General features: G+C 40.6%; 1 protein-coding gene across 1 annotated transcript; it reads left to right on the top strand.

Annotated features, from left to right (window-relative positions):
* Positions 1–15,582: 15,582 nt before the first annotated feature.
* On the top strand, positions 15,583–16,554 carry LOC116100786 (olfactory receptor 52B2). Its single transcript, XM_031384519.1, has one exon. It carries the CDS (start codon positions 15,586–15,588, stop codon positions 16,552–16,554), a length of 969 nt encoding a protein of 322 aa, XP_031240379.1. The 5' UTR covers positions 15,583–15,585.
* Positions 16,555–17,136: the final 582 nt, after the last annotated feature.

Below are 17,136 nucleotides of genomic sequence, written 5' to 3'. Positions count from 1 at the left end.
TCATGATCATAATTAGGTCATGGGATAATCTTTTGCTCCTAGTTATCCATGAGTGTTATAAGGAGAGCAGAGGCAGGGGTAGAAAGGAAAGGTTAAGGAAATGGGTGACTGATGAGGTGGCTGCTACAGTCAGAGTCCCCCATATGAGGTCATCTGGGGAGATAGAGCTATAACTGCTTTCTCCCTCAGAGTCCAAGGACAGTCTTGGTCTCTGTATTTGGAGAGAAAACTGGTGTGGGATAAGTACCATCTTATCTCATCTTGGCTATTTTTGGGAGGGTCCTTGAACCTCTATGATTTTGATGCTATTGTAGGGCTAGACACAGTGGTCTTAAGTATTTACTTGAATTAATAATTGGGGTAACAATACACTAGGAAGCAAGGAGGAGGCAGTATAGAAAGATGGGGAGAAGCTATAATGGCACAAAGTAGGGTCCGGAGTGCAGCTGGGAACCTGAAATGACAGGAGAAATTTGGTAGGCTCAAGGGGTGCTTACATTATTCTGCATTTGGTGCTGAAATTGTAATCTTGAACATCAGGCGGAGAGAAGTTGTGAGTAAGGAGCAATGGAGAGAGAGAGAGAGAGATGGCAGCAAAAAAAGAGAACCATTTCTTCTTGGTATCCTTCCATTCTGGATTCCAAAGAGGGTTCCACTGGAGTCTTATTCCTGGACTGCCTCAAAGGTAAGGCAGCTGAAGGAGGAAGTGGTAGAAATCCCAGAGTCCTGAGTATATGAAGAAACACCTCTCATAGAGGAGGCACGATGACTAGATGGAGTCTCTGCAAGCATCTAACCCCAGCGGCAGAAGCTTAAATGTTGAATGAAGACAAAACCAGTGGAAGACTTGACTAGGGAGTGACCCTGAGCACTCACTGAGTGCTGGCAGTCTCTCTTCACCTTGGCCAGGGCCTCTTGGGGCCTTTTATGAGCTGTTCTGCCTGCATCCCTCAGGGCCCTTATCCAGTCCACCTGTGCCACATTAACTCTTCTTTGTCCTTTATCCTTGCTCAGTGCTCACAGACTCAGCATGTTCAGTAAGGAGAAAGGAAATGAGACATAGATGGAAAACCTTGGAAAAAATCTGAGGAACACTTCCTCTGGAAGGTCTTTGTAGCTGGAGAGAACTTGCGTCATTCTATAATGGCATCTGCTCCACTCTAATAACTATTTGTCTCTCCTCACTCGAGTAGAAGAAGTGCAGAGCAAGCACGTTGCTTCTCCTTAACCACATTGTCTTCACAGCTTCATATTGTCTAGGTTCAGATTGAACATTTATGACTTTCAGTTGTGAGCAGAGCTGTGAGCCTCAAAGCCTAGGATGACAGGCACATTTGTTACTACAGTTTTAGGAGTTAGGCATCCATGGAGAAGAGAAAGTGTTATTCACCATCAACCAGAAGACAACTGAATGCAGTTATTTATTTATTTATTTATTTATTTATTTATTTTTGTTTTTTTGTTTTTGTTTTTGCTATAAAAAGGCATCCTTAAAATGACCAGAGTATTCAAAAATCACAGTGACAACCAATGGGATTATCGGAAAAATGGAAATAAGGATCTAGCATCTCAAAATATCAGTGACACAGCACCCAAAAATATCAGTGACATACATAAACAATGGTAGGAATGGGGGCCAGGGAGGTAGCTCATTGGATAAAGTACTTGCCACACAAGTGTGAAAACTGAATTTGAATCCTTGGCACCTACATAAAAGCTAAGTGGATATGGTGGGCCACCTGAAATCCCAGCAATTAGGAAACAGAGACAGGAGGTCCCCGGAACAAGTTAGCTAGCCTAGAATATGTCTAGGCTTAGCAAGAGACCCTGCTTCAATAAATAAATGGAGAGTGGTTGAGATGTCAACCTCTGACGTCCACACACACATGCAAAAATAACTAAAAGAACCCCACAGTACAACTGTCTTAGGTATTATATGGTTAGAAAGTATGCAAACAGTATACTTTATCTGGAGAAAAACTTGAGTTTCATAGAAAGCCTGTCAAAATTGTGTTGAAATTTATAGGGATAAGTTAAGGTAGCTGATGGATGTTTGACGTTTTTGTGCACAGCCAGGATCATCTGGGTGAAAATTTCTGTGGCTGTCTAGTCTCTAAAGTGCAGAATCACTTAAAAGTATAAAACTCTCGGCTCAGTTTCCTAATGTGTCAGCTATGTTTGGACAAATTTGCATTTCAAAGCCAGCATTGTAGCAGAACTGACTGAATCCTTTTTGTTCCTGGTCCTTTGCCACTTGGGGGAAGATGAAGGGACCATAACAAGACCTGTTGCTCTCCTGGAGTTTATGAAGCCCTCACCTCCAAACAGAGTAAGTGTGATTCTTTCCCTTGTTTTATAAAATGAAACAAAACAAAAAAATAAAATAAAATAAACAAACACCCTAAGGCACAAGATGAAATAACGCCAATAATCACAACCAACAGCAAAGTTAATACACAAACTCAAATAGTTTGGCTTTAGTGTACTTGCACTTAGCCACCACTAAGTGCTTCAGCTGAAATTTAGCATGTGAATAGAAGTTTAGTAGAATAGCTAGGGGCAATGGGTACTTGTTCCTGCCAGGGACAATTCAGGGGGCTCTGGTTTTGGTGAGTAGTCACAGTTTGATGCAATCAGTAGACAGTGGGTAGTAATTGCTTGAAGAAGGAGGAGAATGCTCAGGAGCTAGGAACTGTACAAGGACAGCTATGGAGGGAGTTGGAGAAAAATGCTTTTGGCTTCAAGAGATTCAGAGGTTTTTGGCTGTCTATTAGAGATGGCTTGTAAGATAAATCGCAGATCTCTTAGATCCAACAATTTAGAATTGAGGTAATTGAGTTCTTGGAAACCTGCTAATTTTGAGTTTACAAGATGCACCAGGAGATTTGTTTTTAGAAAATTCTTTTGTTGGTATTCTAGACTCTAGATCATCTTTATAGAAGTTCTCTTAGTGCATGTTGGGGTCACCTGACTTAAGATGGAGACTTGACAATATGTGCATGACTTTATAGGACTACTGTGTTAGGACTTGCTTCCCATAGGAGGATGTGAAGCCTCGCAGGTTTGTGGGAAGTGGCAGGGAAGAAATGTTGGGAGCATAAATGTCATTGGGTTCACAGATAGCATTGGGAAAATGAGAGATGTTAAGCACATTGGGTTGTCCTTTTAAAGGAAATATAACCCATTTCCTGCCTACAGGGCTTGGGATGGAAGTGACCAATGGCCTATCTGTAGGGCTAGGCCATATCTTGCTACTCCCAAGCTCCCACAATCTGGACCAGAGTTGACTGAAAGTCTAGATGACCTCTGTACTGTCTATATGGCCAGAGGCTTCTCCAAGTTTTCACAAGCAGGACCAGAGGTAGCTAATAACCTAGGTAACTTCTGTCCTATTACGATGACCAAGACCACACCAGCTCCTCTCCTAGTCCCTTAACACATGTGGCTTATCTTTAGAACCCATCTTCACGGAAGAAGTGACATGTTCTTTAAGAAGAGTTTCTATGTAATTATGCCTCCTTGTGCATGTGAGATTGTGTTACACCAGGAAAGGTTTCCCAAAATTGTGCTATACTTAAATATACCTAAAACAAACAGTCTGGCACCAGATTCTAGGCATTTTAACTAATAACAGTTACTGAGTTGTGTTGAACGAGATTTTCTTCTTGCCTTACACAGATTGTTACTCCGGCCTTGCTGTTTGCCAAGACCCCTGTAGAGAAGAAGACATTGAACCCCTCAGTTGCTTTAAGAGCGGCATAGAAAAATAGGGTAGAGGGGGCTCTGTTTTGAGATTGACTCTGACTCTCTTACTTAGACTAATATATAGCTTCCATCATCATTTTCCATAGATAGGGTTGTCAGATATCAGCATGTTTCCATGTGGACCTCTTCTGTGTTTGTTTTACTTAAAATGGTCTGTAAATACTACACATATTACTCATTTATACAGTAGATTACATTGCAGAAAACCTTGGTTTTAGCGGTGCCACGCAACACTGAATCCTCTTACAGAATCTTAAGTAACTCTGAAACACCAAACTACGATTACCAGGTCAGTATGAGATGCCTGCCGACCTAGCAGCATCATAGTAGTTGAGGCTTCATCTTCTCTTAAATCCAGAGAAGAGAAGGGACCTTGTAAGGTCAGGTGGCATTACCATATGGAAATGTGGAAAGATCATGGAATCACCATACCCATTCTGTCTTCTAGCATCAACCACCCCGCCATCTCCAGCCTTTCAACCCTTGTAGGTGAAGGTCCTTAAAATAGTCTATCAATCTCTACTCCCTGGAGTAGTAGATGTGCTTGGACTGAGGCACTGCTTTGAAAAAGGAACTATTTATTCTCCATCTTCTTTATAGTGGGATCCTGTGGGACTCAAGTTGTGTTAGGAGTGTAGAATAGGTCATATGTAGTACATGTATGTATGTATATATGTATGTATGTATGTATGTATTTTTTTTGCCTTACTGGGGAGTTGAAACTAGAACTCATACATACTCAGGGAAAGTTATCTACCATTGAGCTATATTCTATATACCATTGAGCTACATTGAATCAGTAATTTACCCAACTAGTACCAGAACTCACTACACAACACAGGCTGGCCTCTGACTAATGATCCTACTGCCTCAGCTTCTTAAATAGCTGAGATTGCTGGTGTGTGCTACCATAACCTGTCATGTCTAGTTTACCCAACCTTGTGTGTATTGTCTGCTCTCCCTATATATATTTTTCTTCCTCTGCAGCAGAATTGTCCTTTCTAATTATAGAATTCTGAGACTGATACCACCTTTGACCATATTTAACTAGTGACTAACATTATCCTGTATGCTGATGTCATAGTCTCCTGGTGCATACTGTACCTGTGAGACAGGGCTAGGGCACTAAGGAATCCCTTTAACATACAGATTTTTTTTTTCTTTCCAGGAGAGGCAGGGAGAGGCTTATTTATTTATTTATTTATTTACTTACTTAGACTATTGTTACTTGAAAATATACACCTGTACTGGGTGTTTCTCTAAAAGCTTATAGGAGATAAGGGTTCTTGTAAAGGTCCTCTAGCTTTTAGAAGAAGGCTTCTGAAGTGACTCCTTTTGTTGGAATTTGGCTGAGGCTGTCAAGAAATTACTTCCCATCCAGACATGGTGGCTCATGCATGTAGTAGTCGTAGCACGTAGAAGACAGAAGCATGGGGATTACTATTAGTTTAATGCTAGCCTGGGCCGCAGAGTGAGACTGTTGCAAAACAACAAACAAGATTTCTCTGAGGTATTACTGGACAGTGCTTTTACTGTTCCCACCAGAATCTCCTTCCCTCTGAGCTCACTGTATGGGTAACTTGTAAGCAGGAAAACTACTGATGTTAGACACAGGATTCATAAACTATTAAGAATTCATTATATGCCAAGCACAGTACTGTAGCTGGATAAGTAGTCTTACTATGTTTATTGGGGAATGTACATTTGTGCCCTCAGTTCATCTGTTGCACCAACCCCCACTGTGATATTTGAAGATGGGTCTTTGGGAGATAATTAGGGCTAAGCTGAGACCAGGAGACCCTCTGAATGAGACAAGTGACATTACAAGAATCACAAGAGCAAGCTTGCTCTCTTTCTATTTCTTCATGTCTTCTGTGGGACCAGCAAGAAGGCTGCAAGCTGACTGTAAGTCAAGGACAGAGCTTCCACTAGGAGCCTCCTCAGCAGGCTCCTTGACTTTGAACTTCTCAGCCCCCAGACACGTGAGATAGAAATGCCATTGTTTAAGCCACACAGTCTGTGGTACCTTATCACAGCAGCTTGGATATATACTCAGAGAGCCTCCAGGCCATCTCATTAGGTTCTGCTGTACCTGAGATCCCTGTCTCCACTGGAGCATGTCCTTTTTATGTCTCATGCCTATTCTGGAATATTGGAATAGTCTCATTACTGACCCTCTTGTCTCGTGTGTTTTTGTATTCTATTTTTTTTAAAAAAATCATACTTTTATCTTAGAAGTGGCCAACATGTAAATGTACAAAGAGAATATGCACAAGTATCAATAAGCTCCAAGTTGTCCATTGTTAATGTTTTATCCCACTTGTTTTTAGATATTTTTAATACAGGCAATAACAATTACAGATACTAAAGTCTTTTTAACCCTTATAATGTCCTGTTTTCTCATGTTAAAACAATTATTATGATTTTTTAATTCTTTTCTTAGTTGGTGTTTTTATATACTTACATGAAGTAATCACTATTATATGTAGAAATTATGTTTTTGAGTGATGATTATACAGGTTAGCAGATTTTTATCACTACTTTAAATCACTATAGAGCTTTATAGCTTATGATTACACCAAATATGTATTTTAAAATGTATTTAAAATTGCTACTGGCTGTTTTGCTATGTATACTATTATTAACAACTTTGTACACATCTTCTGTATAAACGGAGATGTGAGAATTTCATATATCTTTCTCTAGAGCATATATCTCCATGTAGAATTGTAGATTTTAAGATATGCACATTTCTTCTTTAGCAGAGTACTGTAAAATTGTTCTCAAAATTGTTGTTCAAATTCGGCTTCTCCTTAGCAACGTTATGCAAGATCTTATTTTTTTAAAGTACTACTGACAGCTTTATATTATTAGATTGATACTTTTATGACTATAACTAATAATATTGCTTTGCTTTAATTTACATTTTACATGACTTTATTGGTTACCTATGATTTCTCTATTGGAAATCCTCCAGTAATTTCTTTGGTCTGTTTTTCTAGTTAGCTGTTTTCTTTCCTACATAAGTATGTAGATGGTTGTAAGTATTCTAGACAGCAACTCTTTTACATTAGAAATAGAACCTTCCAGGATGATGTCTTTTAATTTTATTTGTAGTCTCATTTATCTTGAAGGAAATCTGAATTTTAATAAAAACACATTTCATTTTTGTTGTTAGAGTTGGAGTTCTGTTCATGTGGCTCGTGAGTATGTGTATATGCTTTCTTTTGTATTTTCCTCCCCTGACACTGCTATTCACTCTCAACAACTCTCAAGTCACGAGGTATCCTATGTGTCAGGTGTAAGCTAAGCATTTGTACATATATCATCTTAGTGTGGAGCTAGATGCTATTATTTCTACATTATGTCTGGTATGATTGATGAATGAGTAGCTTACTTATGACAACCAAATATCTAATGAATCTGAATTTAAATTCAGGTCAGTATGAGTCCAGAATGGATTCTCTTAATGACAGTATGTTTCAGGGTTATGTGAACTTAATAAAACAAAATCAGCTTGGGCCTCATCATGTGTTCCTGGAGTAATCTCATTTCTCCTCAGCTTGCACTTCCTTTCCTCAGAACAACACCTTGTTTCAGATTGAAGAAGCAGCCCCAAGTGCTTTGCTTGAAATCAGTAGGCAAATAAATGGCTTTTCTTCTGTCTTCTGTATTTACTTGACTATCCTCACATCTGCTCAAATTATACTTAAGGAATCTTCTACATTATGGTTCCTGTCTATGAGACACTTGCACTTTCTGCCTTCATTCTGGAGTTCTTTTGAATTTGATGAAATTCTCCCTGTTGAAGGCATATTTTCCAGCTTTTCTAAAACTCCATTCAGTACCCCCAGTTCCCTTTCTGGCATCTCTTATTACCTCCTTTCCTTGAGTACTGAACAGTGGTAGACATTCTGCAGAACTGGCTGTCCTGAAGGCATGAGGGTAGGTGCTGGGTAATAGTCATTGAAAATATCAATTTTCTCCATTTTCTTTCTTTTTCTTTCTTTCTTTTTAAAAAGATTTTATTTATTATTATATCTAAGTACACTGTAGCTGTCAGACACCCCAGAAGAGGGCATCAGATCTCATTATGGATGGTTGTGAGCCACCATGTGGTTGCTGGAATTTGAACTCGGGATCTCTGGAAGAGACGTCAGTGCTCTTACCCACTGAGCCATCTCTCCAGGCCAATTTTCTCCATTTTCACATTACTCAAATACACATCTTTTTGAGTCTGCTTCTTCCACTTGTGCACCGGCCAAGCTGTCCTTTTCCAGTTGTGACAGAGTCACAGAGGTGTGTGGTGCCTGAGGACAGGCAGTCCTTGTGTCCTTCGGCTACCTTCCTCTGTCCGCGGTGGCTTTTGTGTTGAGTCTTTTGCCACACCTTTCCACTTCCTCTTCTCCAGAGGCCTTCACCACGAGGTCCATGAAAATGAGATTGCATTTGCCTCAGTTTAAAATCTCTTAACTGTTTGGTCATAACTGTACCCAGGCTGTCCTCCAGCCCCAATTCATGCTGTTCAATGTTTCCTTTTATTTTGCTAGGTTGTTTGCTTTTAGATCATCCAAATATTTTTAAAAGTGTTGTTTATTTATTGTCTCCTCTTAACACAGATTTCACAATCACTTATTAAATAAAAATAAAGGCATATAAAGAACAAGTTATTAGCAATCTCTTTCCATCTTGTCCTTGTAGGAGAAGCTCCTCTATGCCTAAGATACTTTAATTGATATCTCACACACCCTCGTCTTAATGACTGCTGTTTTTATAGCAGGCACTACTCTTAGGTACTTGACAAGAACACATTTCAGACCTTCAGGTCAATAGATATAACTTTTTTTTTTTTTAATTTTTTGAGGAGTGCTTTTTACTTTATTTCAAAGAGAAGAAGCCTTTATGTGGTGAGATATATCTGTTTATACAAGATATATCTGTTTTCTTTTCCTTTGAACCACTGCTGCTCAAACAGCCGAGTGAATTGTTTCAGTTTATGTCTTGAAGTGCCTTCACACTCACGTGGGTATAGATGGTCCTGGCTGCTGAAACTTAGGCCCGTTAGTGCACAGGGCAACCAAGTCCCCTAAGCAGAAGTTATAGAAAACCCTACTTTGATATATTGCATCCTTGCACGCCTCTAAAAATAGAGTTGGACAAACATTTTTCAAGTAGATTTATATATAATATATACACATTTGTATATACATATCTTTATTCATATGTTCAGAATTTTTTAAAAAAATGTACGCATTTATTGCAAAATCATAATGAAGACTTGGACAGTGTTTTGCTCATTCTGGGGATATGAAGCTCAATTACCATAACCCTGGAAGCCACCAGAGATGGTAATCCCTTCTGCACAGTCATATTCTTGCAGTAAGCTGGAAAACTGCTTTACCAGAGCAGAGGAGCAAGTAGCATTATCTTAGCAAATGAAATAGGAGAAGGATCTTCACGTGAAAGCCCACGAACAACCATTACTTCATTATCTATAATACTAAATGAAGGATGCACATTTTGTCACCTAATTTTGTTGAGTCGCTTTCATTTACTTTCTTGAGGCCTATTATTCTTTAAATTTATGTTTGCCTGAACATGTACATACAGAAACCAGAAGAGTACACTGGGGCCCCTGAAGTGAGCTACAAACAGCTGCGAGCCTCCATATGGGTGCTTTTAGCTATAGCTCCACACATTCTTCTGTGTTTTTTTGTCTTTATTTATCCAGTCTTTGCATGTATACACAGTGATGGATACGTGGGTCATGTAGTTAATGACTTTCAGCTGATGTTTATATTGTACAGCAGTTTATACTCTCACCGGCAAGAAACAAGAGTCCATTCTCCATTCTTCCATACCCTCACCAGTGCTTGTTGCATTTATTTTTCTGAGTGTCATTATTCTGACTAGGGTGAAGTAATCTCAAAATAGCTTTAAATCGGTCATTTGTATTTCTCCTTTTGAGAACTGGCCATTCAATTAATTAACCCATTTATTGATTGGATGCTTCGGTTCTTTGGTGCTTACTCCTTGCAGGTTCATTTATTTTTCAAAACAGGGTTTCTCTGTATAGTCCTGGATGTCCTGGAACTCACTTCTTTGGACCAGGCTGGTATTGAACTTAGAGATCTGTCTACCTCTGTCTCCCAAGTGCTGGGATCAAAAGTGTGTGCCACCACCACCCAACTGCAGTTTTTTTTTTTTTGAGACAGGTTCTCATGTAACCCAAGCTAGCCTTGAACTTCAATCTCATATTGTAACCAGGTATACTATGTCATATAGTAATTTTATGTTTTGAGGAACTGGCATGCTGATTTCAGAACAGTTGTGCCATTTGGGATTGCCATTAACAAAGCGTAGTCTCTAACACCCTGGCCAGAACTTGTTATTTTCTGTTCTTTTAATCTTAACTTAAATTTTTAATGGTAGTCTCCTAATGAGTACACAGTTGTATCTCCCTGTAGTTTTGATTTGCATTTCCCTGATAATGATCATGAACTTGTACATTTTGCTTTTAATGGTACAAGAATTTTAATCAGATTTTCCTTAGTTCTGTCCTTTTTCTTTGAGATTACCTCGAGGTATTAGCCCTCCAGGGTTATTTAATATTTAGTTGGGAACTGAGTTTATGACTTTATATATTCAGTTTTAGTATTTTATATTTTTCCCTGGATGAACTATTTAGTTCACTCTCACTCTTAGCCTCTATTTTTTTCATCTGAAAAAATGGATATAATAATAGTGTCTTTTATAATTGGTTATTTTGAGAATCAAATGATACAATTTGTGCTAAAAACTCAAATAGTGACAGGGATATAGTAAATGGTTATCATATCTGAATGTTACTATGTTATTTTGTTGCTAGGATGTCCAATAATGCTCTTACGTGATGTCTTTTTTTTCTGATGTTACTAATCATCCAGAGTTAGTGTTCCTGGAGGCACCAGTGAAGAGGGTTTCCTTTCCCCTGAGGTTTGTTGGACACATGCTGTGATCCCAAGGGTGGCACTGATAGCTGCCTCCAGGAGAAGAGTGCCCATGGCTTCTCAGTATCTAGCTATAAAGGTCCTGCACAGGCTTGAAGCAGTGATAAGCACACAAGCCAACATGATCAGCATGCAGACTTTTTCCCTGTTGTTCCTCTCTTCTCAGAATGAGTGGTTCTTTAACTTTTCTCAGTCCCTCAGCTGATACTGTGATGTAATAGGTGAGTGTAAGAACACTGGCAGCAGGAGGAACAGGTGGGCATGTGTGTATCTGCAAAGGGCAAAGACTGAGGCCGAGAGAGGAAGTGCATGTGTGGGAAAGTAAGGGAGTTAAGTAGACAAACTGAGAGAGAGAGGGACCACACCACATCAGAATACATGGGGAGATATCACTGGAAAGTACGGCAGACACAGACAGGGGAAGGAGAAATGAGAATCCAAAGAGGGGTCTGGAAAGTCCAGGAGGATGTGGTGAGGAGCCAGCTCTTGATAAAGATTTGAAGGCAGCTTAGATCAGACTGTAGGAGGAAAGGGGTGACAGAGGACTCCTCATAGAAATAACTTAGGTTTTGACTATTGTCTCTTTTTGGTGGAATAAAATACTAGATAAATATTAATCTACCAGTTTTATAGGTTATTCAAACATCTCTTAAATGCTAGCATGACAGACTCTTTCTTAGTGCCACGAACTCCTGTTCTAAAGTGAGAAGTCTTTAATTTTTTGTTTTATTTCTTTTTGTTATTTGTATGTGTGTGTAACATATGTGTCATGGATGCTGCATGTATGGAGGTCAGAGAACAACTTCTGGGAGTAGGTTCTCTCCTGTGAGTTCTGCAGATCTAAATCAGGTCCTGAGGCTTGTGTGGCACGGCCTTTATCCACTGAGCCATGGCGTTAGCCCAGGTGAGAACTGTTCAGGACATTTTTTTTTCTTGGCAATTTGGGAGTCTGGTCTACTCGTCTTCTAAACTCATTGGGTCCACTGTCTTGCATTCTGGAGAGCAGATGTAGAACCTGGGAGAGAAGTTGCTTATGCAGCTGCCACGATTTTGATTTATCACAAGAGCACAGAGGTGGTTATCCCACATGACACACTGGGTCATTCCAGTTTGAACACAACCCCCAAAATGCTTATAGAGAGTGAAACTAGTAGGTAGGTGGGCATTTTTCTTGTACAGCTTATTCATTAAAACAAACAAACAAACAAACAGTTATGCTGAGTGGCAGAGGGTATGAAGTCCAGGGTTTAGAGAGACACCAATAGAACATGCAAATTTTTGTTAGGTAGAGGAAATAAATTCAAGGGATCTATTTTTCACCACAGTGGCCATAATTAATAAGAGCATATTATGTATTTAAAATTGCTCTGAAAGTAGATTTCAAATATATGATATGAAATAATATACAAAAAATAATATACAATACTTCACTTTATTATATGTTATAGTAATTTATATATGAATATATATAAATGCATGTAATATGTGTGTGTATAATGTTATATACCATACATAAATTTTTATTTGTTAAAAATGTCTCACCAATTCTTTAAAGATGTGGTAGTGACTCAGGGCACTCTCCGTGTCTCTGCAGTATAGCTAATGCTGACTTTAGATTGTGAAACCGTGGGCATGCTATCTGAGTGCCGGTGAGCAGGAGTGAGGACTATTTGTGTCAATACATTAAAAGGTAAACATTTTTCAAATTGCAAACTTCACCTCATTAACGTGTACAATTAATGCATGTTAGTGAGGAAAGTTAAAGAAAAACGAAGTTCTGTGATAGAGCTCGCAGCAAACCTGCTACAATGTACGCTGTTATGTCCATCAGATGCACGGCTTCAGTGTGCAGGCTAGAGAGTCTGAATGCTGGAAAACTCTTGAAATATGAAAGGTATTTACAAGGAAGATGGCAAAGTGAAACTGATACATGTATTAAGAAGTGTCCAGGTGATTCAGCTAGGCAAAAAGCAGCTCATATAGTCACTTAGCAGTCCCATAGGATGAGATTTATGAGTGCATTCTGTTATATTAATATGATATTAAGTCTTCCAAATTCAGACTGTAGAGATGCAAAAGGTCTTTGTATGGAAGGAAGGGACAATGACAGAGTCTGTAGACAGGTAGGACTCCACACGGAGAAGGAAAAGAACAGCCCTGGATAGGAGCCACAGGACGCCTTGGTTCTAAGCTTGGATGGCTTCCCTGTGGCTCCCATTCCAGCTTCCTTGATACTGTAGCTACCCTTGTCACCCCACCATGTCCTAGGAACTTGTGTAAATTACAGGGACAATTTCTCTTTGTTTTTGCTGAGACAGATGGTTAGTTTTTAAGGCACTTGCTTGAAGTCTGCTGGGTTGTTCTGAGCCAGGCTGAGCCTGGGTCTGGGTCTAGGCTTGGGTTTCTGAGACATCAGGTCCACCTGAGAGACCTGCTTGCCAGTGACTCTCTTCTCTTTGGAGCATCTTCTGTTCAATTTCCTCTCCTTTTCTCCTGGGGAAGGTGTTTCATTTGGTCCTCTCTGGGTGAAGAATAGGGTCTCAGCATGGTGTTCACTCTAGTGTGGTGCTCAAGGTGTTTTGCTTCTAGGATAAGTACAGTAGGATGACGTCCAAACAAATGATGATGATATCAGCACCAGCCCCACCATCTCAGCCAGCTGCCCAGGAGAACTCTGTACGTAACTGCTCCCACCTAACACAGTCTCCTTCATTCACACCACTCTACCATTCTGGCTCTCCTTCTCTTTTGTAAAATCGCTCCAATTTTCCTCTGGAGCCTTGGGAAATGCTTTCTGTGAGACCACATGTGCCTCTTCATGCTTCTTACTCCCAGGTTCAACAATGTGAGCCTAGGACCTGTCAGTGTGGTTTGGCAGAGAAACAGCAAGGCTGAGATGATACTCCTAGGAAGCTCGCACTGAAACGACAGTCCTTTCTAGTAAGTAGCAGTCTTCCTTACTCCATCAACAGCTTCCCAGGCCCTTGGCATCTCAGTCTTGTGGTTATAGTTGCAAGAGGAGAGCAGGGGTTAATTAGGGGCTTGTATCTGGCACATGCTGCTTTATTAAAAAAAAAAAAAGAATAAATTAGTAAGTAGCAGAGTTGGGAGAAGTAGTAAAGATTTAAATACCAGTATCTTTTCTTCAGAGAAAAGTGTGTTAGTTTTCTGGTGTGGCTTTTGTTTCTATGGATTTGAGAGAGGTCCTTCAGACCAGTGGGAGCGCTGTTTCAGCACACCTGCCCCTCAGTGCTTATTCCAGCAAAGCTCAGGGTCGCCTTCGAGTGCATACTGAGCACACGTTTAAGGGATCTGACTTGAGAGGTATCCCATGACGAGTCTGCCTGGCCGTTACCTGTTGGGATCTGGTTCTGCTCTCTCCCTGGTTTCCACTTGTAGTTCCACTGTTCCTTCCTCAAAGCTGGTTGTGGTTCAACCCAGTACATTTCCACAGGCAGGAGGATGGACTCTTGACCTGAGGATTTTATTCCCTCACATGGCTTCTTCCATAGGGCTCCTGGAACAATGTTTATCAGGATGTCTGTCTGTTTTTTATGTCTTGATTCTTTATTGCTTTTATTCTCTTATGGCATTTTGTTTGTTTATTCATTTATTTATTTACTTACTTACTTATTTATTTATTTGAGAACCTGTTTCCTACCTCTGGTCTGTCTAGAGCTCACTGTGTATCCCAAGTTAGCCTCAGATTTGTGCCTATCCTCCTGCCCCAGCTTCTGGAGTGCTAGGACACATGACAGGCACATGTCACCATGCCTAACCCATGGAATCTTCATCAAGGTCCTATCTGCATTATCAATACTGACCCTTTCTGTAGTCCTAACAGCAGACAGAGAATTCGCTTCAGAGACAAGCATTCTATGAGAGTCAGACAGATGAGGATTTGGAACACTTTTAGTAACAGAGAGACTCGGTTACTTTTGGAGTGAAGAAGTGAGTAGGGAGAAAGCCTATGTTGGAGCTAGTAGAGGGCAGGGAGACAGAATAGGTGATTCTCTCTTGTTAAGACAGTTTGTCCAGAAAAGGACTCTATGGGCTTCAGGGTAATGTGGATAAGGAGATGTAGAACTGATCAAAGGTGTTTGTGTGGAACGTTCTGAAGCACAGATTCATGAGGAAAGTAATGAAAATCGTTCCTTCAGTTTCATTGGCTGACCCCTATTTATTGCCTTAATTAAGGGAGGCTGTGTATCTGGGCCAGGGTGGACAGATCCATCCCTTAGTTGCCTTCCAGTGTCCACCTGACTCCCCATGTCCATCACAGGGTGTCATGAGGACAACCATTCTGAGAAATGCTCAAGGTAATAAGCGGATAAACAATACGATTACATGTAATCGAGTTTTAAGACATTTAGTTAATATGTCTTCAGGAAGGAGATATATTAAGAACACATTACACAGTAGTGTTTTGAGAAGCTATTTTAAGGCTAAGATTGAGGCAAACAAGAGGAAGGGGAGAGAAATTTAGGTAAACACAGAACAAAATGTGGATGGAACAAGTACAAGCTAGGTAGCAGGCATTTGTGCTTATGTGAACATGGTAGAATTGATGTTGAAAGATGGGGGTGGGTCAGATCACTGGGGACAGGGTGAACAGAGGCAGGTATAACTTCTGTTGGTTCTTAAAGCACATTGCCACAGAAACTGTACAAATGAAATACTCAGAGCCAGAAGCTGGTCCAACACTCCAGCCACTAGCCTCTAGGTGAACGCTCTCTTGGGAGCTCAGCAGTTCACAAGTTCACATCTATCTTTGTACCTCTGCATTACACTCAAGAGTTCTTTCTGTTCATTCAGCAATATAGTGAGCATCATGATTCCTAGCAACATCACCATCATCCACCCTGCAGTTTTTGTGCTAGTTGGCATCCCTGGGTTGGAGGCTTATCACACCTGGTTGTCTATACCTCTGTGCCTCATGTATGTCACTGCAGTCCTGGGAAATAGCATGCTGATAATGGTCATCATCACAGAACGAACCCTTCATGAGCCCATGTATTTTTTCCTCTCCATGTTGGCCATCACAGATATCTTACTGTCCACCACCACTGTGCCCAAGGCCCTCACCATCTTCTGGCTCCATGCCCACAACATTGCCTTTGATGCCTGTGTCACCCAAGTCTTCTTTGTCCACACAATGTTTGTGGGTGAGTCGGCCATCTTGTTAGCCATGGCCTTTGACCGTTTTGTAGCCATCTGTGCCCCACTGAGATATGCAACAGTGCTAACATGGCCCGTAGTTGGGAGGATTGCTCTAGCCATTGTCATCAGAAGCGTCTGTATTATCTTTCCTGTGATTTTCTTGCTGAAGAGGCTGCCATTCTGCCGAACCAACATTGTCCCCCATTCCTACTGTGAACACATTGGGGTGGCCCGCTTAGCTTGCGCAGATATCACTGTTAACATCTGGTACGGCTTCTCTGTGCCCATCGTCATGGTCATCGTGGATGTCATCCTCATTGCTGTATCGTACTCTCTCATTCTCCAAGCGGTGTTTCGTTTGCCCTCCCAGGATGCTCGGCACAAAGCTCTCAGCACCTGTGGCTCGCATCTCTGTGTCATCCTCATGTTTTATGTTCCATCCTTCTTTACTTTATTGACCCACCGCTTTGGGAGAAACATTCCCCGACACGTGCATATTCTACTGGCCAATCTTTATGTGGTGGTGCCGCCAATGCTGAACCCCATTGTCTACGGAGTGAAGACTAAGCAGATCCGGGAGGGTGTGGTCCACTGGTTCTTGGACATCAAGACTCAGTGTTGTTCCTCGCCTTTGGGATGACTGGTCCCTGTGAATCTTTATATCCAGCTTCACCAAGGAGCACAGATCTCCTGCATAGAGAAGATTGCCTTCTGTTTCCTTCTCTCACGCTCTGCACATCTCCATTTTCTAATTGGTCCTCCTTTCTCCTTCTCATGTTTAATGTTTGCTACCCACTTCAAACATTTATCCTTGAAAACCAGAAATGGTTAACTGTATGTTTCCTTGATCTTAGCATTTGACTTTCTTAGTAACTGATACATCACAGGAGGTAAGGCTATAAACAAATGATTATAGTTAAACATATTTAATATATGAAGAGGATCTGCTATTTTAAAGTCCTTAAGATGATTTTTGTGTGTGTGTGGGGGTATAGAATCAATTAAGCATGGCTTGGTGGCTCAGCACTGAGGAAGCTAAGGCAGCAGGATTGATCTGGGTTTGAGAGCAGCTTGGCTTACTTGTCAGTTCAAGAACTACCTGAGTTATAAAGCAAAACACTGTCACAAACACCAAACAAAGAAAAACAAAAGTTCTTTATGGTGTTTTTGAAAAAAAAAAAAAAAGGCCACATATGCCTTTCTCCCTTCTGGGAAATTGTCT

Source organism: Mastomys coucha, unplaced genomic scaffold (genome assembly GCF_008632895.1).
Source record: "Mastomys coucha isolate ucsf_1 unplaced genomic scaffold, UCSF_Mcou_1 pScaffold21, whole genome shotgun sequence".
Taxonomy (NCBI): domain Eukaryota; kingdom Metazoa; phylum Chordata; class Mammalia; order Rodentia; family Muridae; genus Mastomys; species Mastomys coucha.
This window is presented reverse-complemented; position numbering and strand designations above follow the sequence as displayed.

Bases quoted from the DNA above. Each gene is read 5' to 3' on its own strand.
- LOC116100786 (XM_031384519.1), top strand. From the start codon at position 15,586: ATGATTCCTAGCAACATCACCATCATCCACCCTGCAGTTTTTGTGCTA.